Here is a 17,538-nt window from a genome sequence, read left to right as displayed (position 1 = left end):
TTAGATAAGAAAAGAAAGGAAGTGTTTTATGTTTTACCACACAGCCTGTTAAGAGTTTTACTGCATATCCTGTTTTCATATGAGTGTTAATGGAAGTGTATTATAAATGTTTTTACCTCACATTGTCTTGGAACTGAAAATATTTCTGGGAATTTTTTTAAACAATATTTGTGTGTTAAGGAGAAAAATACCCTCAAAATTGCAAAATGTAAAATAGCATAAAACCATCATGATATGTACTTTACTATGAAGGTCTTTCAGTTTCTAAGCTTTAGAGACAGTGAGGCCATGTTGCTCAGCAAATTTCAGATGTCAGCTAGAAGCATTGAGGCATCGTTTGTTCAGAACAGGAGGGAAACAGAAGCCTGCCTCAGTATCACCGGCTCTGGTCTCACCACAGATGGGTGGAATCATGTACCAGACGCCTCCAGGAGGCTCAGATGTAATGATTTCTCATCACTTCACAAAATGGTCTGAAATAAAAACGTGCCCCAGAACAAATCTAGACTTAATTTGATTCAATAAAATTTAAACAATAGCAGTTAGAGGATTCAATGGATAATAACATTTTAAAAGGTCAATTGAAGAAACTAACTGCATTACAGATGTTTATTTAGAGCACAATGATATGTACAGAAATAATAGAATATGTGCATAATTTGTTTTACTCAGTTTTATATTTGATTTTATAAAATATATTCTCTTGAATCCTTTTATTTGAGGCTTTATTGTATTATTTCATATATTGGAATAAAGATATCTGCAGTGTCAACATGAATCTGATACAGAATGTACAAGCTGCACACTGTCTCCTGCTCTTCACAGCTTTGGGGTTTGCAGAGGATACATATTTTTATTTGATCTTCATCTGGATTGACTGAATTAAAATAAATAATGGCACCATGTTGCTTAATGTTAAATGTAGGATGGCTCAAAGGCTAAGTCAAATGTTTATTCACTGAAGCTTTTTTTCCTTCTCCTGCATAATCTGTTTGAATATGTAAATCCGTGTTATGAATAGATGAACATCTGCAGGCAATTCATTCAGTCAATAATGAGGCATTTAACACAGTCCCTACTTAAGAAGCATGACAATTTAGCCTCAGTTTCAGCCCCTGGATTTAACTTCACAGCAAATTTTGTTTGGGTAAATTTACCTCTGAGATCAACACAGTGCCAGTGTTCATATTAAGTTATAACATGTAATATTATTTGTTAGAATTTTACTGCTGTATTTGTTTGGGATGTTAACCTCTTAGATGCAAGTAGGGTTTTTTAATACAGGGTCTGGCATCTTCAACAGGTCACGAAAAAGAAAGAAAAAGATGAAGGCAAAATAGTTTAGATTTAATTATCTAATTTCTTCTTCAAGAGTTTTGCCTTAATCTCTGTGTTGTTTGATATTCATGGTAAAAGGTCGCGGGTTTGCTATCAGGGCCAATAGTGAGAACATCTGTTTTATCCTCATCCAGTTTTCTAAAGTGTCGAAACATCCAGCCTCCCATTGCTTTCATGAATTCATTTAGTCTGGTTAAATCACTGAGATCCTCACATGTCACTCACAAGAAGAGTGAAGAGTGTAATTTGCATATAAATTATTAGATATATTAAAAACAGTGAAATAAAAAGTTTGATGGAAACCGATAGAAAATACAGATAGAAAATAACACAGGTCCCCGAACCGACCCTGAAGGGCACTTGACAGTCCAATCAATAACAGTCATTAGATTAATGTCGTAGAATAAAACAGAACATGTGCCTGAAACATAGTCAGGTAGAAATCAAAAACAGTATTAAGTGGAAATAACGTACGTGAGTGCTTTAAAACTGCAATTACAGTCAGGACTTGCCAGTGATGGAAATGTACTTTTCCATCAGTGTTAACATGAGAGTGGGGCTGAGTGGGGCTGTGTGAAGGAGCAGCTGCGATAACACTGTCAAGGGTTTCCATGTCTGAAAAGGAAAAAATATCCAAACCCTATAGAGGATTCAAATACACAGCAAATGGCTCTGAAATGCTTCTTAATGGACCATTGTCACTTCTTCACAAACATGGTAAAACATTGTTATGCTCTGTGTGGAACTATTTGTCTGCGTGTGTGTGTGTTGGTGTGTGGTGGTTGTTGGATGAATGCAGGACTCAGGGATTGATATCGGCGACATCTCCGAGAGGAAGGCTCTGAGGAAGAGGCTGCAGTGTAAAACCTTCCGATGGTACCTGGTCAACATCTACCCTGAGATGAGGATGTACAGCGACACCATCGCATATGGAGTAGTAAGCCGCCTCCGTCTTCATCCCGACTTCAATTCAGTGGCAGCAAAAGCCCCCAAAAAACGCTTAAAAAAAAAATCCCCATGTCTGTAAATCATTCTAATCCCTGGTGGGATCCGGATGGCTGCAGTCAGGAACACAAACGGTTCAAAGACGAAGTTTGCTGCAGCAACTTTGACTCTTTCCTTCCTTAAAATCTGACTAACTTTGTTTATGTTGGGGTGTTTGAGACGGATATAGACACATATATACATGAATTTTAAGCTTACTTTAAATATAGATGCGAAGGTCTCTCCAGCAGAATTGTTTTACTCGGAGACGCCAGAGGAACTGTCAACCAACAGGGCATGCAGTCATAGTGTTTCTATTTGCCCCCTAGTTGTTCTCAAGCAGCTTTATTTCCACGGTCCTCCCACCTTGCATTACGGTGACGCACCCTAATACACGCTGACACACATACCGCAGTATTATGGCTATGCTATATGGGATGTTTTTTCTCCCCCCATACACACTGACAAATGGTGGACGGATATAGCCGGGAAACGGAACGACCTCATTACATTCATGCCTCTGACACTGTTGACCTCATTATCCTTTATTTGTGACATGCATTTGATGGGTTAGCCAGTCCCCAGTGGTTTGAGGAGTTACTGCCTGAGAGCAGATCAGCGTCCGTGTTCAACAACAGAGCAGTAAAAACAGAAAGGACCGACGAATAAATTATGTTACAGAAAAATACAATTTCCAAGTCCTAATTGTTCCGTTATCTCTTGATATGCTTAACATATGACAACAAGCATGTTCAGTAAATCCCTCTCGTTTCTCTATGTAAAATTGAATTAGCTATCAGAAGGGTGCCATGGAAGAAGTGCGTGTTGGGACTATGATTAAGAGGCTGCAGCCATGTTTAGCAGCTCTGTGAGGTTGAACACAGGCAGAGTGAAGCTTCGAGCCAACCTCACCATCTTTATTCAAGAGTGTGGTCTTTCAGTTTGACAGCAGCACTTGGTGATTTCACGTTCAGATTCTGTAACGCTCAAAACCCTGCGCTCACACTCAAATATACCCTGCTTGTAAGTTTTACTTCCAGGTACAAACATAATTTATGAGTGCTCCTGACCTGCAGGAGTCACATTAAGTTAGTCATTAGTCAAGTTTTTCACTCATGGATTGTATATCTCATTGGTTTATAGCACTTGTAAATGAATATAAAAATGACACCTCCTGGGTGGATCTGCCTTGACACAGCTGGTGGCAAGCTGCTCTTCATGCCAGATTATGTTAGCCTGCTGCGTATTGTATAATATTACTGCGGACGTAGATGTGCTGATGCAGCACCAGCAGAAAACATTCCAGTGCAACATCCCCTGTTATGGTTGATATTTGTTCCTCCATATCAGGGCCAGAGACGTTACCTTGCTCTCCTCCTGTTGCAGTCGTCAGTGGCCTCGCTGTGGGGACATGATGACGATGCTTTTACTTGCTGCATCTCTGAAATCAGGACTTCAGTCTCTGAACTCACAAAGCTCTGCTTTTTACTCTTCAATGTCGTTTTCATGTTTGAACAATTCTGACATTGGGCAGGAAATGTAGCCTTGTATGGTTTTATTTTTCTTATGCTCATTTCTGATCCTCGTGCACTTACTCAAAAAAGCACAGTTGGCCTTCATCATGTATGTCATTTGCACATTTTTCTGAAGATGGAAGTTGATGAATCTGACATGGCACGTTTATACTCACCATAAGAACAAATGTAGGAGAAATTTATATGAAAGAATATGAAAATCTTCTTGCATAAGACCCGTCCTCTTCCTGGTGAACCCGCATGTGTGGCGCAGCGGCTCCATATTCACCGAACCATGCCAACATCAGAGCAGTCCAGTCTGGATTTAATTTCAATCTCTTTTAATTCCCCTCCATGCACCTCTTATGTTTTATTCAGAAATATGTCACATTACAGAAAGCAAAGACGCTCTAACTGCTGCTTCACTGTGGTTGATTCAGGCTAATCGTGCCTCCACAGGTGTCTCTCATAGTGTTGCATATTTTGTTCGCCCACACAGTAGAAATGTCAAGACCCGAGCTGTTGCACGGGACCATGTGCTGCCTGTGGATTTAATGATTATCAGTCAGATGTAGACGCTTCACGAGCCGATGGGGAGATGAATCATCCCAAACAGTTCTTTTGATCTCACATCTTTACCTGATCCAATACTCACGCACACACCACCGTCCCTGGAACTCCCCGCGGTGCAGTGTGTGTCTCGCAATCAGGCAGACCTTTGTCATGAAATGCATGAATAACCCTCTGGGGCCTCAAAGTCTGAGTCATGCTCATCAGGCGGAATGCATCTGATTTACATTTTCATAAAGAAGAAATGAATTTAACAGGATTCAGATTATGATTCACATGTTAGTTTGCTCAGGTCCAGCTTCATCTCAGTGTTCTGTAAATATCCTCTCATATTTATATCCCAGTGAAGATGCTGGTTACTACTGTTTGATGTCAGCATCTTTGGTTTGTAATGCTCTTTTCTCAGTAAACATCACAGCAAGCAGCTTGGATAGTCATTTCTGTCCTCTAGTAGAACTAATGCACTGCAGAGGGCAGGGGTTGCATGTGGTAGGTGTATCTTCCACGTTTATTTGTAAAATTCATATAAGCAGCACTACTCTCCAGGGAACCATGTTTTCTTCACCTAACGACTCCTTCCCTTCATCAGAATGGTGTCTACGGTTATTTATAGTTTCCATTTTAAGTATTATGTCCATTAGTCAGAACGTTCATTGTTTCAAAATTATTTTAAAACATTCTTTTCAAAGTGAGGTGAAGTTTTTCAATACAAAATCTCTCACGGTTCATGTATAACCCCAACGTAATTTCAGAGACGGTCTTAAATGTTCGGAAAACGAAACCTTCTATTATGACTTTATAGGATTGTCACTAAATAAGCAGCAGTAAATGTAAAAAAGGAAAATCGGAATCTTTATTATTTATGAAAGAGGTGGCGTACAAAGAGCATCGTCACACTGAATGCAATATTTTCAGTTTGCAAATTAAATGCATTGTAACCTTGGTATCTCTTGATCCTGCTCCCATTAATAATAATGTTTATTGCAACAGAAAATATTTAAATTTTTCTGACGTAAACCACATAATTCTGTCCACTTGAACCCACGAAAATCTGTGAAGAATCTACAAATACTCTGAGGTCTATCTGTGGATACAAGGACTACACAGCGCTGCCACTTCCCAGTGTAGCTGCTGAAAAGAATGATTTTACTGTTATAGATGCTTGAGATCTTTGAACTGTTTTGTATCCAACTGCAACTGTTGATTATTTTCATTATGGATTAATCTGCTGATTATTTCTCTATTAATCAATTGATTACTGACTTGTGTGTGCGTGTGTGTGTGTCTGTCTGTCTGTCTGTCTGTCTGTCTGTCTGTCTGTCTTTCAGCTGAAAAACTCTCTGAAGAACGATCTGTGTCTGGACCAGGGACCTGACAACGACAATGTTCCCATCCTGTATCTCTGTCACGGGATGACGCCTCAGGTTAGAGCCCTCCTGAGCCCCCTTCTCTCTCTCTCTCTCTCTCTCTCTCTCTCTCTCTGCACCACAGTTTCACACAGCGAGCAGCATATTCCCAGTTTTAATATATCACCACTATATTTTACTTGCATCTTGGGCTTTTCTTCCTCAATAAAACCTGTTCCGTCATGAAAAGAAATGACTTGTCTTTCCTCTGCCTTTTCGATTCAATCAAACTCAGTAGCCTTACCTTATGAAACAAGATTGAGTTTTCTCTTTTGCCCTTTACAGAAACCGTCCTTGTTATTTTGGAATACATATTAAACTCTTCTCCATTTTTCATACGCCTTCATTTAGGGGCGGCGTGTCCTAACTGAATACTGAACGCTCGGAATAAAATACCACATTATGGAAAAAACATCATGTGAAATCCTGTTTTAGAGGTTAGAGCATTTTCCTCTCTCTCCAGCTTTCTTCGGTTTAATGTCAATGATTCAGAAAAACTGATCCCTCACAGGTTTATTTCCGCGGTTTGCCCCATTACATGGTGTTTTCTTCTGAAGGAAATATCTCTGTCCAAATAACAGGGAGTTTAAGTGTTTTCAAATGTTAGCTCTGCTGATTATCATTTACTGTCTCCAGCCTCCTCCAGCTCCTATCGATCCGTCCATCCCATTACGTCTGAGCAGATTGTTTTGAGAGATTATTTATCCTTGCTGTGACAGTTATAAACTTGTCTCCTAGAGGCAGACTTGATCTCACATTATCCCTCTCAGCTCAAGTGAATCTATTGGCAGCTCAGTCGCTTAATTGACGTTTGCGCCGCAGTGCAAATTATAACTCTTTCAGGGGGAAATCTTTAGTTCAAAATTTGTATTAATCTTGTGGAATCTCACTTTCTTGAAAACACTCATTAGTCAACTTCTGCTGTCCTCTCTGAGACCTAGATAACTTGAAAAGTTGTTCATAATAAATATGTTATGTGCTATAAATCTCTCATACATCCAGTCATATCAAACAAAGGATTGGAGGAGCACCAGCATTCCTAATGAGATTAGGGATCTATTTTGCAAGACACATCTAGTCTGCTCTATTTTTGTATTTCAGTGTTACATCATCAGGAGGAATTAGCCGATGGATTGCCTCTGTAATGGTTCAGACACACAGAGCGGTGCAAATATTTGCTGTAGTCAGTCAAAACGTGATATTGTCAGTGCCAGTTGCTTTTCAGTGCAGGTGCTGTGGGAGAGCTGGGTTTTTTGTATCAAAAGGTGCTGCGGTAAATGCAGAACATCAACGCGCTGAAAGAAAACTGCACAGGCATGCGTGCAGGGATGAGAATTACAAAGCTAACAATCAAACACGTGGCTGACTTTACAAGATCATGTTGTCAGCAAAGCGACAGCGCGGCACTTCAGCTCGAGCAGAAATAAAACATACCGACTTCAGCACAGCGACAATAGGAAAAACCTCAGACACATACGGCAGCCTGCGTCGCATAAACACAGAAATCACTCTCGTCAGACTGTTCAAACGTCTGTGAAGGAGGCTGCTGGAGCGTTATCAGACAAATAAGAATGGAGTGAAAGGATAAGAGTAAAAGACGGACAAGCAAATGTGGCCCTGGTTTGTTATGTTTTATAATAGATAACATTTTGGGGGTCCTGAGTCAGAAGTTTCCAGTCAGAAAATCCTGATCCCCACTTAATGTAATGACTTCTACTTCTGCTTAATCGCTCGCTTGATATGAATCTGACTCCCCCGTCCCCGTCTTGTGCCTCTTTATCGTTTGGATTCTACAAACCAATTAATCTGCCCACTCTTGAATTTTGTTTTCGTTAATTTGCTCGTTGAACTCGCTGGTGGCGATCAAAGTACTTGGAATTTTTTTGTTGAAGTAAATGTACCAGAAAAACATTGTAAAATCACTTTAACTATTAGTTTTGTGAAAGCAGAGTATTATCAGTAAAATGTGCTCTAAGTATAAAACATAAAAGCACTCACAGCATATGGGACATTAATAGATAGTTGTAACAGATGCATCAATATTGATCTCACAAATTTGGGCAATGTTATACATTATATACGTTAGTGAGATGCTTTTTTTAGTGAAAATAAAAAAGGCTACGTTCTGCTACACCCATTCATATTACTTGTTTTCAACTTAACTGTCTTTTTGTGAAATGTGGGATAATTGGCCTCTTTTAAATGTCTCTTTGGTGAAGCGGCCAGCAGATCAAAGACATGTGAAGGTGCCCCTGACAAGACAGTGTTTTCCTAAAGGGGGAAGAAGCCAAATGGGCCTGGAGAAACTGTTTGACCTTTAAAACTGCATTGCTTTTCAATAAGCTTGTGCAAAACTGGAGGGAAAAGTACAACGCTACCTCTTAAAATGCTGTACGTCTTGTGCACCAATTACCAATCTCATATATTCATACACGGCACATTCTTGTTGTTCACTACTTGTTTATCATTCCGTTCGCACTACACCAAATTAAAGCCAGTGTTACGCCATTAAACTCTGGGCACCGCGATGCAAATACAATAAACACATTCTCTCTCTCTCTTCACTCTCTCTCTCTCATGCTTACGTCTTTATTTTTTGCCTTTTTAACACCCAACATGCTCGTCCTGCAAATGGTTTATATGGTTTTTTTCAGCTTCATTTGAGCAAACTGTCCTACAGAACAGGAAGGATTCCGTCATAGAGGGCACCGTTATTTGGGTTTCTCCCCAATTCCTGAATTAATCATGAGCTGCTTTTGTGTGCCTCTCCTTGTCTTCCCCTGTCCTCCTTTCAGTCAGGGTAACTGTATAAATATGCATTTTTAGTGTATGTAAATCAACCTCATAAGACGTCTCTTTCATAGTCAAGACAACCACAGAGCCTCATTTACTGCATAATTTATCACCTGTATGGTCACATAGAGCTGAGGAGAGGCCATTATCTAAATGTCACCTCAGCCTTCTCAGCTTTCGGTGTATGGCAGCACACAGTTTGTTGATGGCAGGATGTGGTGTTTGTTGCAGAATGTTTACTACACCAGTACCCAGCAGCTGCAGGTCGGGCTCCTCAGTCCCACTGTTGACGATGACGACAACAAGTGCCTGGTGGACGTGAACAGCCGACCTCGCCTCATCGAGTGTAGCTACGCTGTGGCCAAACGCATGAAGCTCCACTGGCTCTTCACTCAGGTGACCTGGCACGGCCCGGCCCCCCCACACACACACACACAGTCAGATTACTGTCATTAAGCAGCCTCAGCTACTGTAATCTGTCAAAGCAACAAGTGGTAGATGTAGGTCGCTTAATCATGCAAGTGGTTTAATCTACCGTCTGTCCGGAGTTCAGCTCCATCCTGCAGCTCATTTACACACGTGTGGAGCCATATGCAACTCTGTGCTGTGTTTGAGCAGAGCGAGCAGCCACGTTGCAGAATGCCCCATGACAGCGAGTGAATTTGATTTACAGCATGCTTTGATTCGGGCTCAAAAGACCTCATATTGTTGTCTGCTAAGCTGTCAGTGCAGTTTTAATTATAGATTGATGTTCCTCTTTCAGCCAAATGTGTATGAAATCCCAAATGTGCTTCACATTAAACGCTTGTTATAATGAATATAATATTCTTTTGACCATGTCTCTTATGGAACGGCTGCTGTAGGTGTGTTCATATGGTTTTGTAGCATAATTGGCAGTAGGCATGAAAGTCTTTTATGTGCTTTAACACATCTCCTCACTTATTATTTAGTTTGTATAATTTAGTAAGAGGGAGTCGGCAAGCCTAGAGCGAATCATGTCTCTGAAATAAGGCATCAGTTACTGAATGAATCAGTTACTGGATGAAGTTTATTTTATTTATTTTTTATTCAAATGTTGCTCCATTCTGCACGGAACCTGATTAACTGAAGATATTCTTAATCTGCCTCCACTGTAAAGACCTCAAAGTGGTTTTGATCCGCCTCGGTTTGTGGATTTGGAATAAGGAATTAAATGTGTGCATGGTTGCATGTTTATTAGTCATGAGTTAGTCATCCTCATTAGGAAAAGCAAACACATGTTCAGTGGGTGGGACTGTACGGTTTGGTTTGCTCATGGATATGTGTGGGTGATGCCTGTGACAAATATCTGTTGTTCTGTATATAGCATAGTGAATTTAATCTAAACCCCATAGCATCCTATAGTAAAATAACAATGTTCTGTGCTGTACATCATATATACAGTACATTCATTATCCAGCTCCTGGAGGCTGTTTTAAGAAGAACGCCAAAATGTTGTATGTGCACAACTTGGCCAAGAAAATCCCAGAGCAGCTCTTTCTATCGGTGTTTCACATTTTCATAGATTCCGAGTTTTATTTATCTGAATAACGGCCCTCAGCTTTGATTCAAACAGATCTGGTGTCGGGCTTAGTGCTGAGTTTCCTCCTGTTTGAGAAACAATGAGCCAATCAGAGCTCCGTAGGCAGGATGAATAATACTGACGTCATCGCTCTGTGCAAGATAAAAAAAACTGGGTTCACTGTACAGGCAAGTGGAGACACAGATCAATGATTATCAGAACGATTGACCAAAATGTTCAATTCAATTAATACACTCTACCCAATTAACTTGGTAAATCTCATCTGGGAAACAGTCCCAGAAGCTCCAAAAGAAAAGTTCTTAACCAGAGGTGGAACAGTAGAGCAGACGTATATTTTCCGAACCAACTTATTAATTCTAATCAATGTTTCCTGAAAACTCTCCAGTGAAGCATGCGTCTCACCTTTGTGTTGCTTGTTGAAGTTTTTCAGTGCAGAATTTATTACAGGCCGTTGTTGCTTCATTACTACGGTCAGCTCATGAATATCAGGGGCAAACAGAGCGTCTCTCTGTGGGAACCGAATGTGCTGGTGGCCTCCAATAACTTGTTCCAATAGTTCAGTTCTCATCAGAAGTTTACATCTATTTATTTTCTTACATATTTTTTAGAAGCAAAATGTATTTTGATCACAGTTGGCTGGGTGGGCCAGTGGGTACTGTGGGTGGGCTGGTGCTGCCCTGACCTATTACTGGCTACACATCTGCCTTATTGGCAATAAGAAAAACTTTATAATAGTTCTTCATGTTCTAATTTCTCAGTTGAATATCATAATAATTGAGGTTGAGTTCATTTTTACTTTGCAAACATTAGTTTTTACAAAAGAGTATCTTATCGTGTCTGAAGCTTTCCACCACATCTTTGGGCTGCGTCAGCACATGGAGTTGCTCTGTTGTCATGGCGATATTATCATCTTTGCAGTTCGCTCATTCACAGCTCGGCTGGAAGCTGTTGTACCCAGAATAGAGATTCAATACACGGAGGATCTAAATGAATCTGGCTTCATACAAGTGATACACTTTAGTTTAATGTCTTGATTGCACTTATGAGCTGGCTCAGGGCGTCGTTACATATTGGCCCATAAATGCCTACTTAGAGCAGTTAATACCAATCTGCTATGTATAAAGAAAATGTCTCTTGGAGCCCAGTGACAAAAGAATAATTTAGCTCACAGTCTGTACAACCAGTCCCATCTTCAGGTCTTTTTCTCCCCAGTCCCTCTTCATTCCTCTTGAGCTATTTGCAGGAGCTTCCTCCTCAGAGCTCTCTCTACACTGTATTGAATGTTGATGGCTTCCTCTTCAGTCACATGTCCTTTTTCAACCCTGACACTGTAATAGAAAAAATGCCTGACTCATTTCATCAGGAATGAGCGGATGTGCTCCCTCAGCTCAGACAGGCAACAGCTGTCTTACTAAAGTTTGTAAATTGTTGGACCTTACTTTATTTTTGCTCTAATGGTTTTTCCTCTTCCTTCAGGCTCCGCATATATCAGACCTAGGTCTTGGTTCCACATTTTCTGTTCCTCGAGCCGCGTGTCCCAGCATATTCACTTTAAATTAAACAATGGGTGCTATATTAACGTACTTTGAATGCAAAGTGGCTAAAGTTTATGGGTTCATAAGTAATTGAACAGATACACATGAAGTGAGCAAGTAGACTGCAGGTCATCGTTCAGCAGGATATGAATCTTGGAGGCAGGGTTGGTAATTTGTTTCTGAAACACTTTTTTATCTTATTTGTTGAAATCCTTTTCACGTCCGGATAATTCTCAGGACTGTAATGAACACGTACCTGTCTGCTACTAACCGACGTGCCTGCCTGCGTGAACCGTGCCCATGCTCTCACTGCACATGATACACCGCTTCAGGAGAGACGATAGCCAGACGTTAGCGAGCGAGTCTTCTTCTAGGAGGTGTCAGGCAGTGCGGGTTCATGTGGCTGTAGCTTTGACGGGAAGGCAGATTGGACGGGGGTGGGATGTATCAGTGTAGCCGGCTCTCACTAGCTTTTCCAGGATTACCAACCCAAGCTTTAAACATAGAGCCATGGCACAAAAAAAAAAGAAGCTTTTTAAGATCAGGAGATGGAATATACTCAACTGCTCTAGTCAGTCATGATCTCAGTGTGCCTGAGGAGAGCTTCACTTGCTGGAGACCAGATGAAACAGAGCGACCGTGCAACATGCAGGAGCTGAAGGAGGCTGCAGTGAAGCTCTGAGAGAGCATCACCGGGGAATCTACAAAGTGTCCACTGAAACCTGTGGGTCCTTGACTACAAATAATTTCCCCTCAAAATATTAAGTGTGATGAATTTCTCTGACTTCATGCATCTGTCCAATTATTTTGATCCCCTACGTCTGTGGACACCATGTGTTAAAGGAGCTGTATCGCCGACACAGTTCTTTCTGTACTGATGTAAAGCAACTCAAATTAAAGCTGAGACTTGGCACTTTAATGCAGCGTCTGTTATTTGATGTCACACTGAATGTGCTGAAGCTCAGAGCCTGAAGAACAAAAAATGTGTATCTGTCCAAATACCACTTCAGTACCAGATGTTTTTGTTTTTGTCGATCGCTTGGTATTGTGTCTTTTTTTTTGTCTCTTTTCATTCGGTCTATTCATCGTGTGCATGCTCTCACAGTCTTGGCATTGCTCAGAAGAGGGCTAATGACTACACTGGCAATCGCATTGTTGTGTTTGCCTTGAAACCATGTTGATGTTATTTGGTGGGCCCCGATGAGGGCGGTTGTGTGAATCAGCCAAAAACGCCCAGAGCTCAGGCCGCTCCGGCAGCTCGCATCCGTATCCATTCACAACAGAGTGGGTTTAAGAGGAGGCAAGTTACATAGTTGTTCTAATTGTTCTTCTGGAGCTCGGCCCCATTTTAACCAGCCTGTTTGTCTTTTCAGGGAGGATCCATTCAGAACAGGAAATCGAAGAGATGCCTGGAGCTCGTAGCGAGCAGCGACAATGAGTTCGGCTACCAACTGGCTCTGCAGAAATGCACTGGACAGAAGTGGTCCATCACAAATGTTCTGTTTAGCAGCTTATTATGATCGACTGCTGGAAGGAACTCCTGACCAAATAGCACATAGTTTTTTGGGGGGATGTGTGCACATGTGTATGCGCGTGTCTGCGTGTGTGACTGGTGCATGGTTGAGCATGTTTTTTTTTTAGCACTGCGATGTCCTCTGATGAGCAGTCCACTGATGACATCACATCACAAATGTTAAACATTTTATTTTGCCTACAGGATCCGCCATCGCTGGCAGACATTTTGCAGATTTGACAAGGTAGTATATTTAGTATATTTTGTGGTAACAACAGTACAGTCAGATTTTTTTTTACTTGAAAGATGTAATGGGTTCAGTATGTTTTTGTACTTTGTTCATATTTGCTACTGTGTAGCAAGTTCTCTGAACCTGTCCCTGCTGTGATCATGTTCTTTTAGTGTCTCAGGTTTGTAGGTTTATTATGAGATTCATCTGTACAGTTGTGGGAAAACGTTGGAATAAATCTGAAAACATTAGATAATTTTCTAAATGTAAATATTTCAAATGTTTGTCATATAAAACAGTAAATTGATGATAACTGATGTAAACTACTTAGTGCAAGTGCCTCTTTTGTTTTGTTTTTAATGCACAATTTATTATTCACACATTGATAAAAGACGTTACCTTGGCATTGAATCTGAAAGGACTGGAATCTGTCGTCGGTTTCAAATAGATTATTGACTCTCAAAACGTACTGATGTAAACCGAGAGTTCAAGATTAAAAACGCTGGGAAATATACAAAACATAAGGAAATCATATCTATGAATAAATTCATATGCATCAAACCATAATACCAGGAACAAATTCAAACAGCACAAACAAACACAGAAACAAATACAGAAACGCTGCAAATTGCACAGCAAAGATTTATTCATCAAAAGACATTTGCCGAACATACTCAGTGTATGCTAATTCATAACAGATATGATACAGTATATGTCAGCCATTACACACATAGAGTTATTCACATGTAATTGTCCTGTAACATGTGAATTTTGTATTCAGAAACCAGCAAACTTAAATAATTATTTTAGAGCACAACTGGTCAACTTAAAGAATAGGTTCACATACATTTTTACATCTGTCTTAAATGAATAGTCAGGTGACCATACATACCAGTTGTTTACCATTATCATTAGTTCTGTTTATACTGGCCATTAAGAGAGTGTAACATAATCCATAATAATCCACATAAAACCATGTTTTTTTTTTTACTACTCTGTCAAATTGGTGGTGATTTCTTTAATTGTCTGTTGCTCTCACAAAGCCACCATAGATTTGTCTACAAAGTGGAACCTGTTATTGAATAACGTACACACACTCTCACGAATGTACATGCACGTGTAGAAAGCACAGAGTCGTGGAAGTGATGTCGTCGGTTTGTATCCACAAATGCAGGAGCTGAAGCCGAGAAACGGCGGCGACTTGTGCGTGCACCTGGGGAGGAGACGAGTGGCACAGCCTGTTTTCGACATGCCAGTCCTTATTACCATCCACATTCAATCAGCGCTCGGCAAACCATGGCATTAAATATAAATGCAAACCCACTTTCATCAAAAGGGCCCACTAACACAGCTTGATATATGCAATGTGTGCGCCTCTGACTGCTCAAACTTTTCAATGAAAGAAATTCAACAAAGCAGTATCCCCATGCACATCCCAGCAGTTTCTTCTGGTTGACCTCTCACCCTGACTGCCTGCTGGTGCACTTCCCAAACAATCCTTTCAGCTTGAAAATAACTGTAGATACAGAGTCTGTGTGTGTGTGGATTTGCTCAATATTCTATTATCATACATACATTTATCACCCTTGTTGATTTAGCACTTCTTCTTGTGCCATAAAATGACTCAAAAAAGTGGGTTGTTTTTTTAAGGTTTGGCACAAAGTACACTGCAGAGACTTCAATTCCCTGTAAATCTGGAGTAAAAGGCACATCTAACTGTTTCCCATGGTGATTGAGATGTGGAGCTGTTTCTGTCTGAGCATGACTCACATGCACTATCTCAGAAAAGTGCTGTCCTGATTTCGATGAAGGCGTCGTGATAATATATCTGCCGTGCCTTTCCAGATCTAGCATTTGCAAAATTACAATAATTTCCCCTGTTATGGAAATATCATTCTGACCTTTAACAGGTACATCCCCTTCCTTCCTGGACGGACTGGCGTGAAAATTGTCTTCACATCTACACATCGTCACAGGAGACATTTTTTTTCTTTTCAACTTGAGCGCTTCTTCAGTTGAAAATAGCTAGAAATGTGATTTGGCCTCGTATAACACAAAATGAGCAATAACTGCATGGAGCGAAAGGGCATCGTGCACTATTTCTGGGAACATGATGTCTACTGTGCATGAGAAGAAATTCTCAGTTTTGTGGCTCCCCTTCATTGTTAAATCTTTTTGCTTTGCTAAACTAAGTGAAGACTTTTAAACATGCTTTTGAAATATTTGGCTATACAGTGGAATTAGTGTAGGAAGGTCAGGTGAATGTTCACATCACTTAATGTAAATTACAGAGTAATTACTGGGGACATTTGATTATCAGTGAAGTACTTCGCCTACATCAGGACAAATGTAAGTTAAGTCAAGTCAAGCGATTAGGAAATAATGAGGTTACAAATTAGTGTTTAATTAGAAAGTTTATAGTGTTTTTAAAATGACCATTGACCTACTTAATATCCAATATCCAGTTAATATCTAAGATATTAACATCCTGTTCAAACGTTAAAAAATCTATTGACTTGTTTTATTATTTATTGATTTTATTATACTTTAGTTTTATTTGTACAAAACCAAACTGTAAAAATTTAAATGTGGTTTATACATCCTACTGTTTTTGGCTGAAACTCCAACATAGTTACTGGCCGTGATGTCTCATAATAATATTGTATGAACAAATTTTTTGGGGGGTTAGACAAACAAATATAACATGTTAATCAATGAGTTAAGAGCTGCTGTCGGGCAGATTTGTTTTTTTGGACAGAACAGGTTTATACTGTTTCCAGTCTGTATGCTGAGCTAAGCTAACTATAGCTCTAGCTCCGTATTTGCCATGAATACATAAGATCTATGAGTCAGACACCATTCATATTCTCATAAATCTGGACAAATAAACATAAAAATGTCAAACTATTTCTTAGAATAAAATCTTAGTCACCTTTCATCTCTCTCTCTCTCTCTCTCTCTCCTCTCTCTCTCTCTCTCTCTCTCTCTCTCTCTCTCTCCCCATCGATCTATTTTCTCTACCTCTACGATTCATATTTCGGTGGCAGAAGGCTCTGAGAGGCATCAGGTCTTGTCATTATTTTCTGCCCTGTGACGCAGAGACATGAAACACAGGGTAACGTGTTGCTGGCAGCTTTGGGCGATCAAGGGAGTGAGCTGGGTTTTGGATACCCCGGTGAACGGAAGCTGGTTGTCAGAAATGAGGAAGCCTGAACGCTCCCCAGGATCCAGAGAGGCATCTGTCTCTGTTATCTCTCCTGCAGGTGAGCCACAGGTAGCCGAGGGGAAGCTGTCAGTTCCGCAGGGCGTACGGGACAACACACACACACACACACACACACAGAAACCAAAACAGGTTGTGCTATAAAATGAAAATAAACATAAACCCTGCCAAAGATGAAATGACTCTTCACTTACAATCTAAAGCAGCAACAGAATGTTTAAACACAAAAAAAACAGATTTGCCAGGAGAATGCACGTGGGTGTGAAATCTGTGCTCGCTGCACAGCCAGAATGTTCCACGTGTGGATAAATGACACCGTTAATTGTTTTCTGTAAGAGCGAATCTCAGCTGTGCCCTCGTTGCCATGGCTACAGGCCGAACGCTGCATATTCTCAGCGATCCCTCAGGCGTCAAACCACAGGTGAGCGTATCAGCTGAAAAAACCTGACAGGGTATAATTGCCCGTAGGGGTATATGTAACTTTAATCTTTGGCCATTTTTTGTTGCACTTCAATGTTTTGACCTGTGCAAATGAAGCAAGTGTCGAAACTATTTGTTTTGTTTTATATCTGTCTGTCCCGTACGTGAAGTAAAAGTGCAAATCAGAGATTTACAGCAGAAATAAAATGAGAAGAGGAAAAATGAAGTGGAGGTAGAAAATATTTACCGGGAAGATGTGTTTTAATCCAGGACATTTTTAATAGGTTACTAGTATTGATAGCATATTGTTAAAACATTCATAAATTGTTAACGTTCTACAGTTTATATGATTTGAATGTAAGCACTTTAATTTAAACAGCTCTTCATTCTTTCATATACTATTTAGTGTATCTATAAACTGTAGTAGTCTATTTTTGTGATAAACTATATTG

General features: G+C 40.2%; 1 protein-coding gene across 1 annotated transcript in view; it reads left to right on the top strand.

The window, feature by feature from the left end:
- The window catches only part of galnt18b (UDP-N-acetyl-alpha-D-galactosamine:polypeptide N-acetylgalactosaminyltransferase 18b), an 81,237-nt gene extending 67,468 nt beyond the window's left edge, over positions 1-13,769 (top strand). The window contains exons 8-11 of the mRNA XM_035164954.2: positions 2,138-2,275; positions 5,735-5,830; positions 8,837-9,001; positions 13,075-13,769. Of these exons, the coding sequence (XP_035020845.1) occupies positions 2,138-2,275; positions 5,735-5,830; positions 8,837-9,001; positions 13,075-13,221 (546 nt within the window). The 3' untranslated portion in view covers positions 13,222-13,769. The remainder of the gene's footprint in view (positions 1-2,137; positions 2,276-5,734; positions 5,831-8,836; positions 9,002-13,074) is intronic.
- The last annotated feature ends 3,769 nt before the right edge of the window (positions 13,770-17,538 follow it).

This window comes from Hippoglossus stenolepis, chromosome 1 (genome assembly GCF_022539355.2).
Source record: "Hippoglossus stenolepis isolate QCI-W04-F060 chromosome 1, HSTE1.2, whole genome shotgun sequence".
Taxonomy (NCBI): domain Eukaryota; kingdom Metazoa; phylum Chordata; class Actinopteri; order Pleuronectiformes; family Pleuronectidae; genus Hippoglossus; species Hippoglossus stenolepis.
This window is presented reverse-complemented; position numbering and strand designations above follow the sequence as displayed.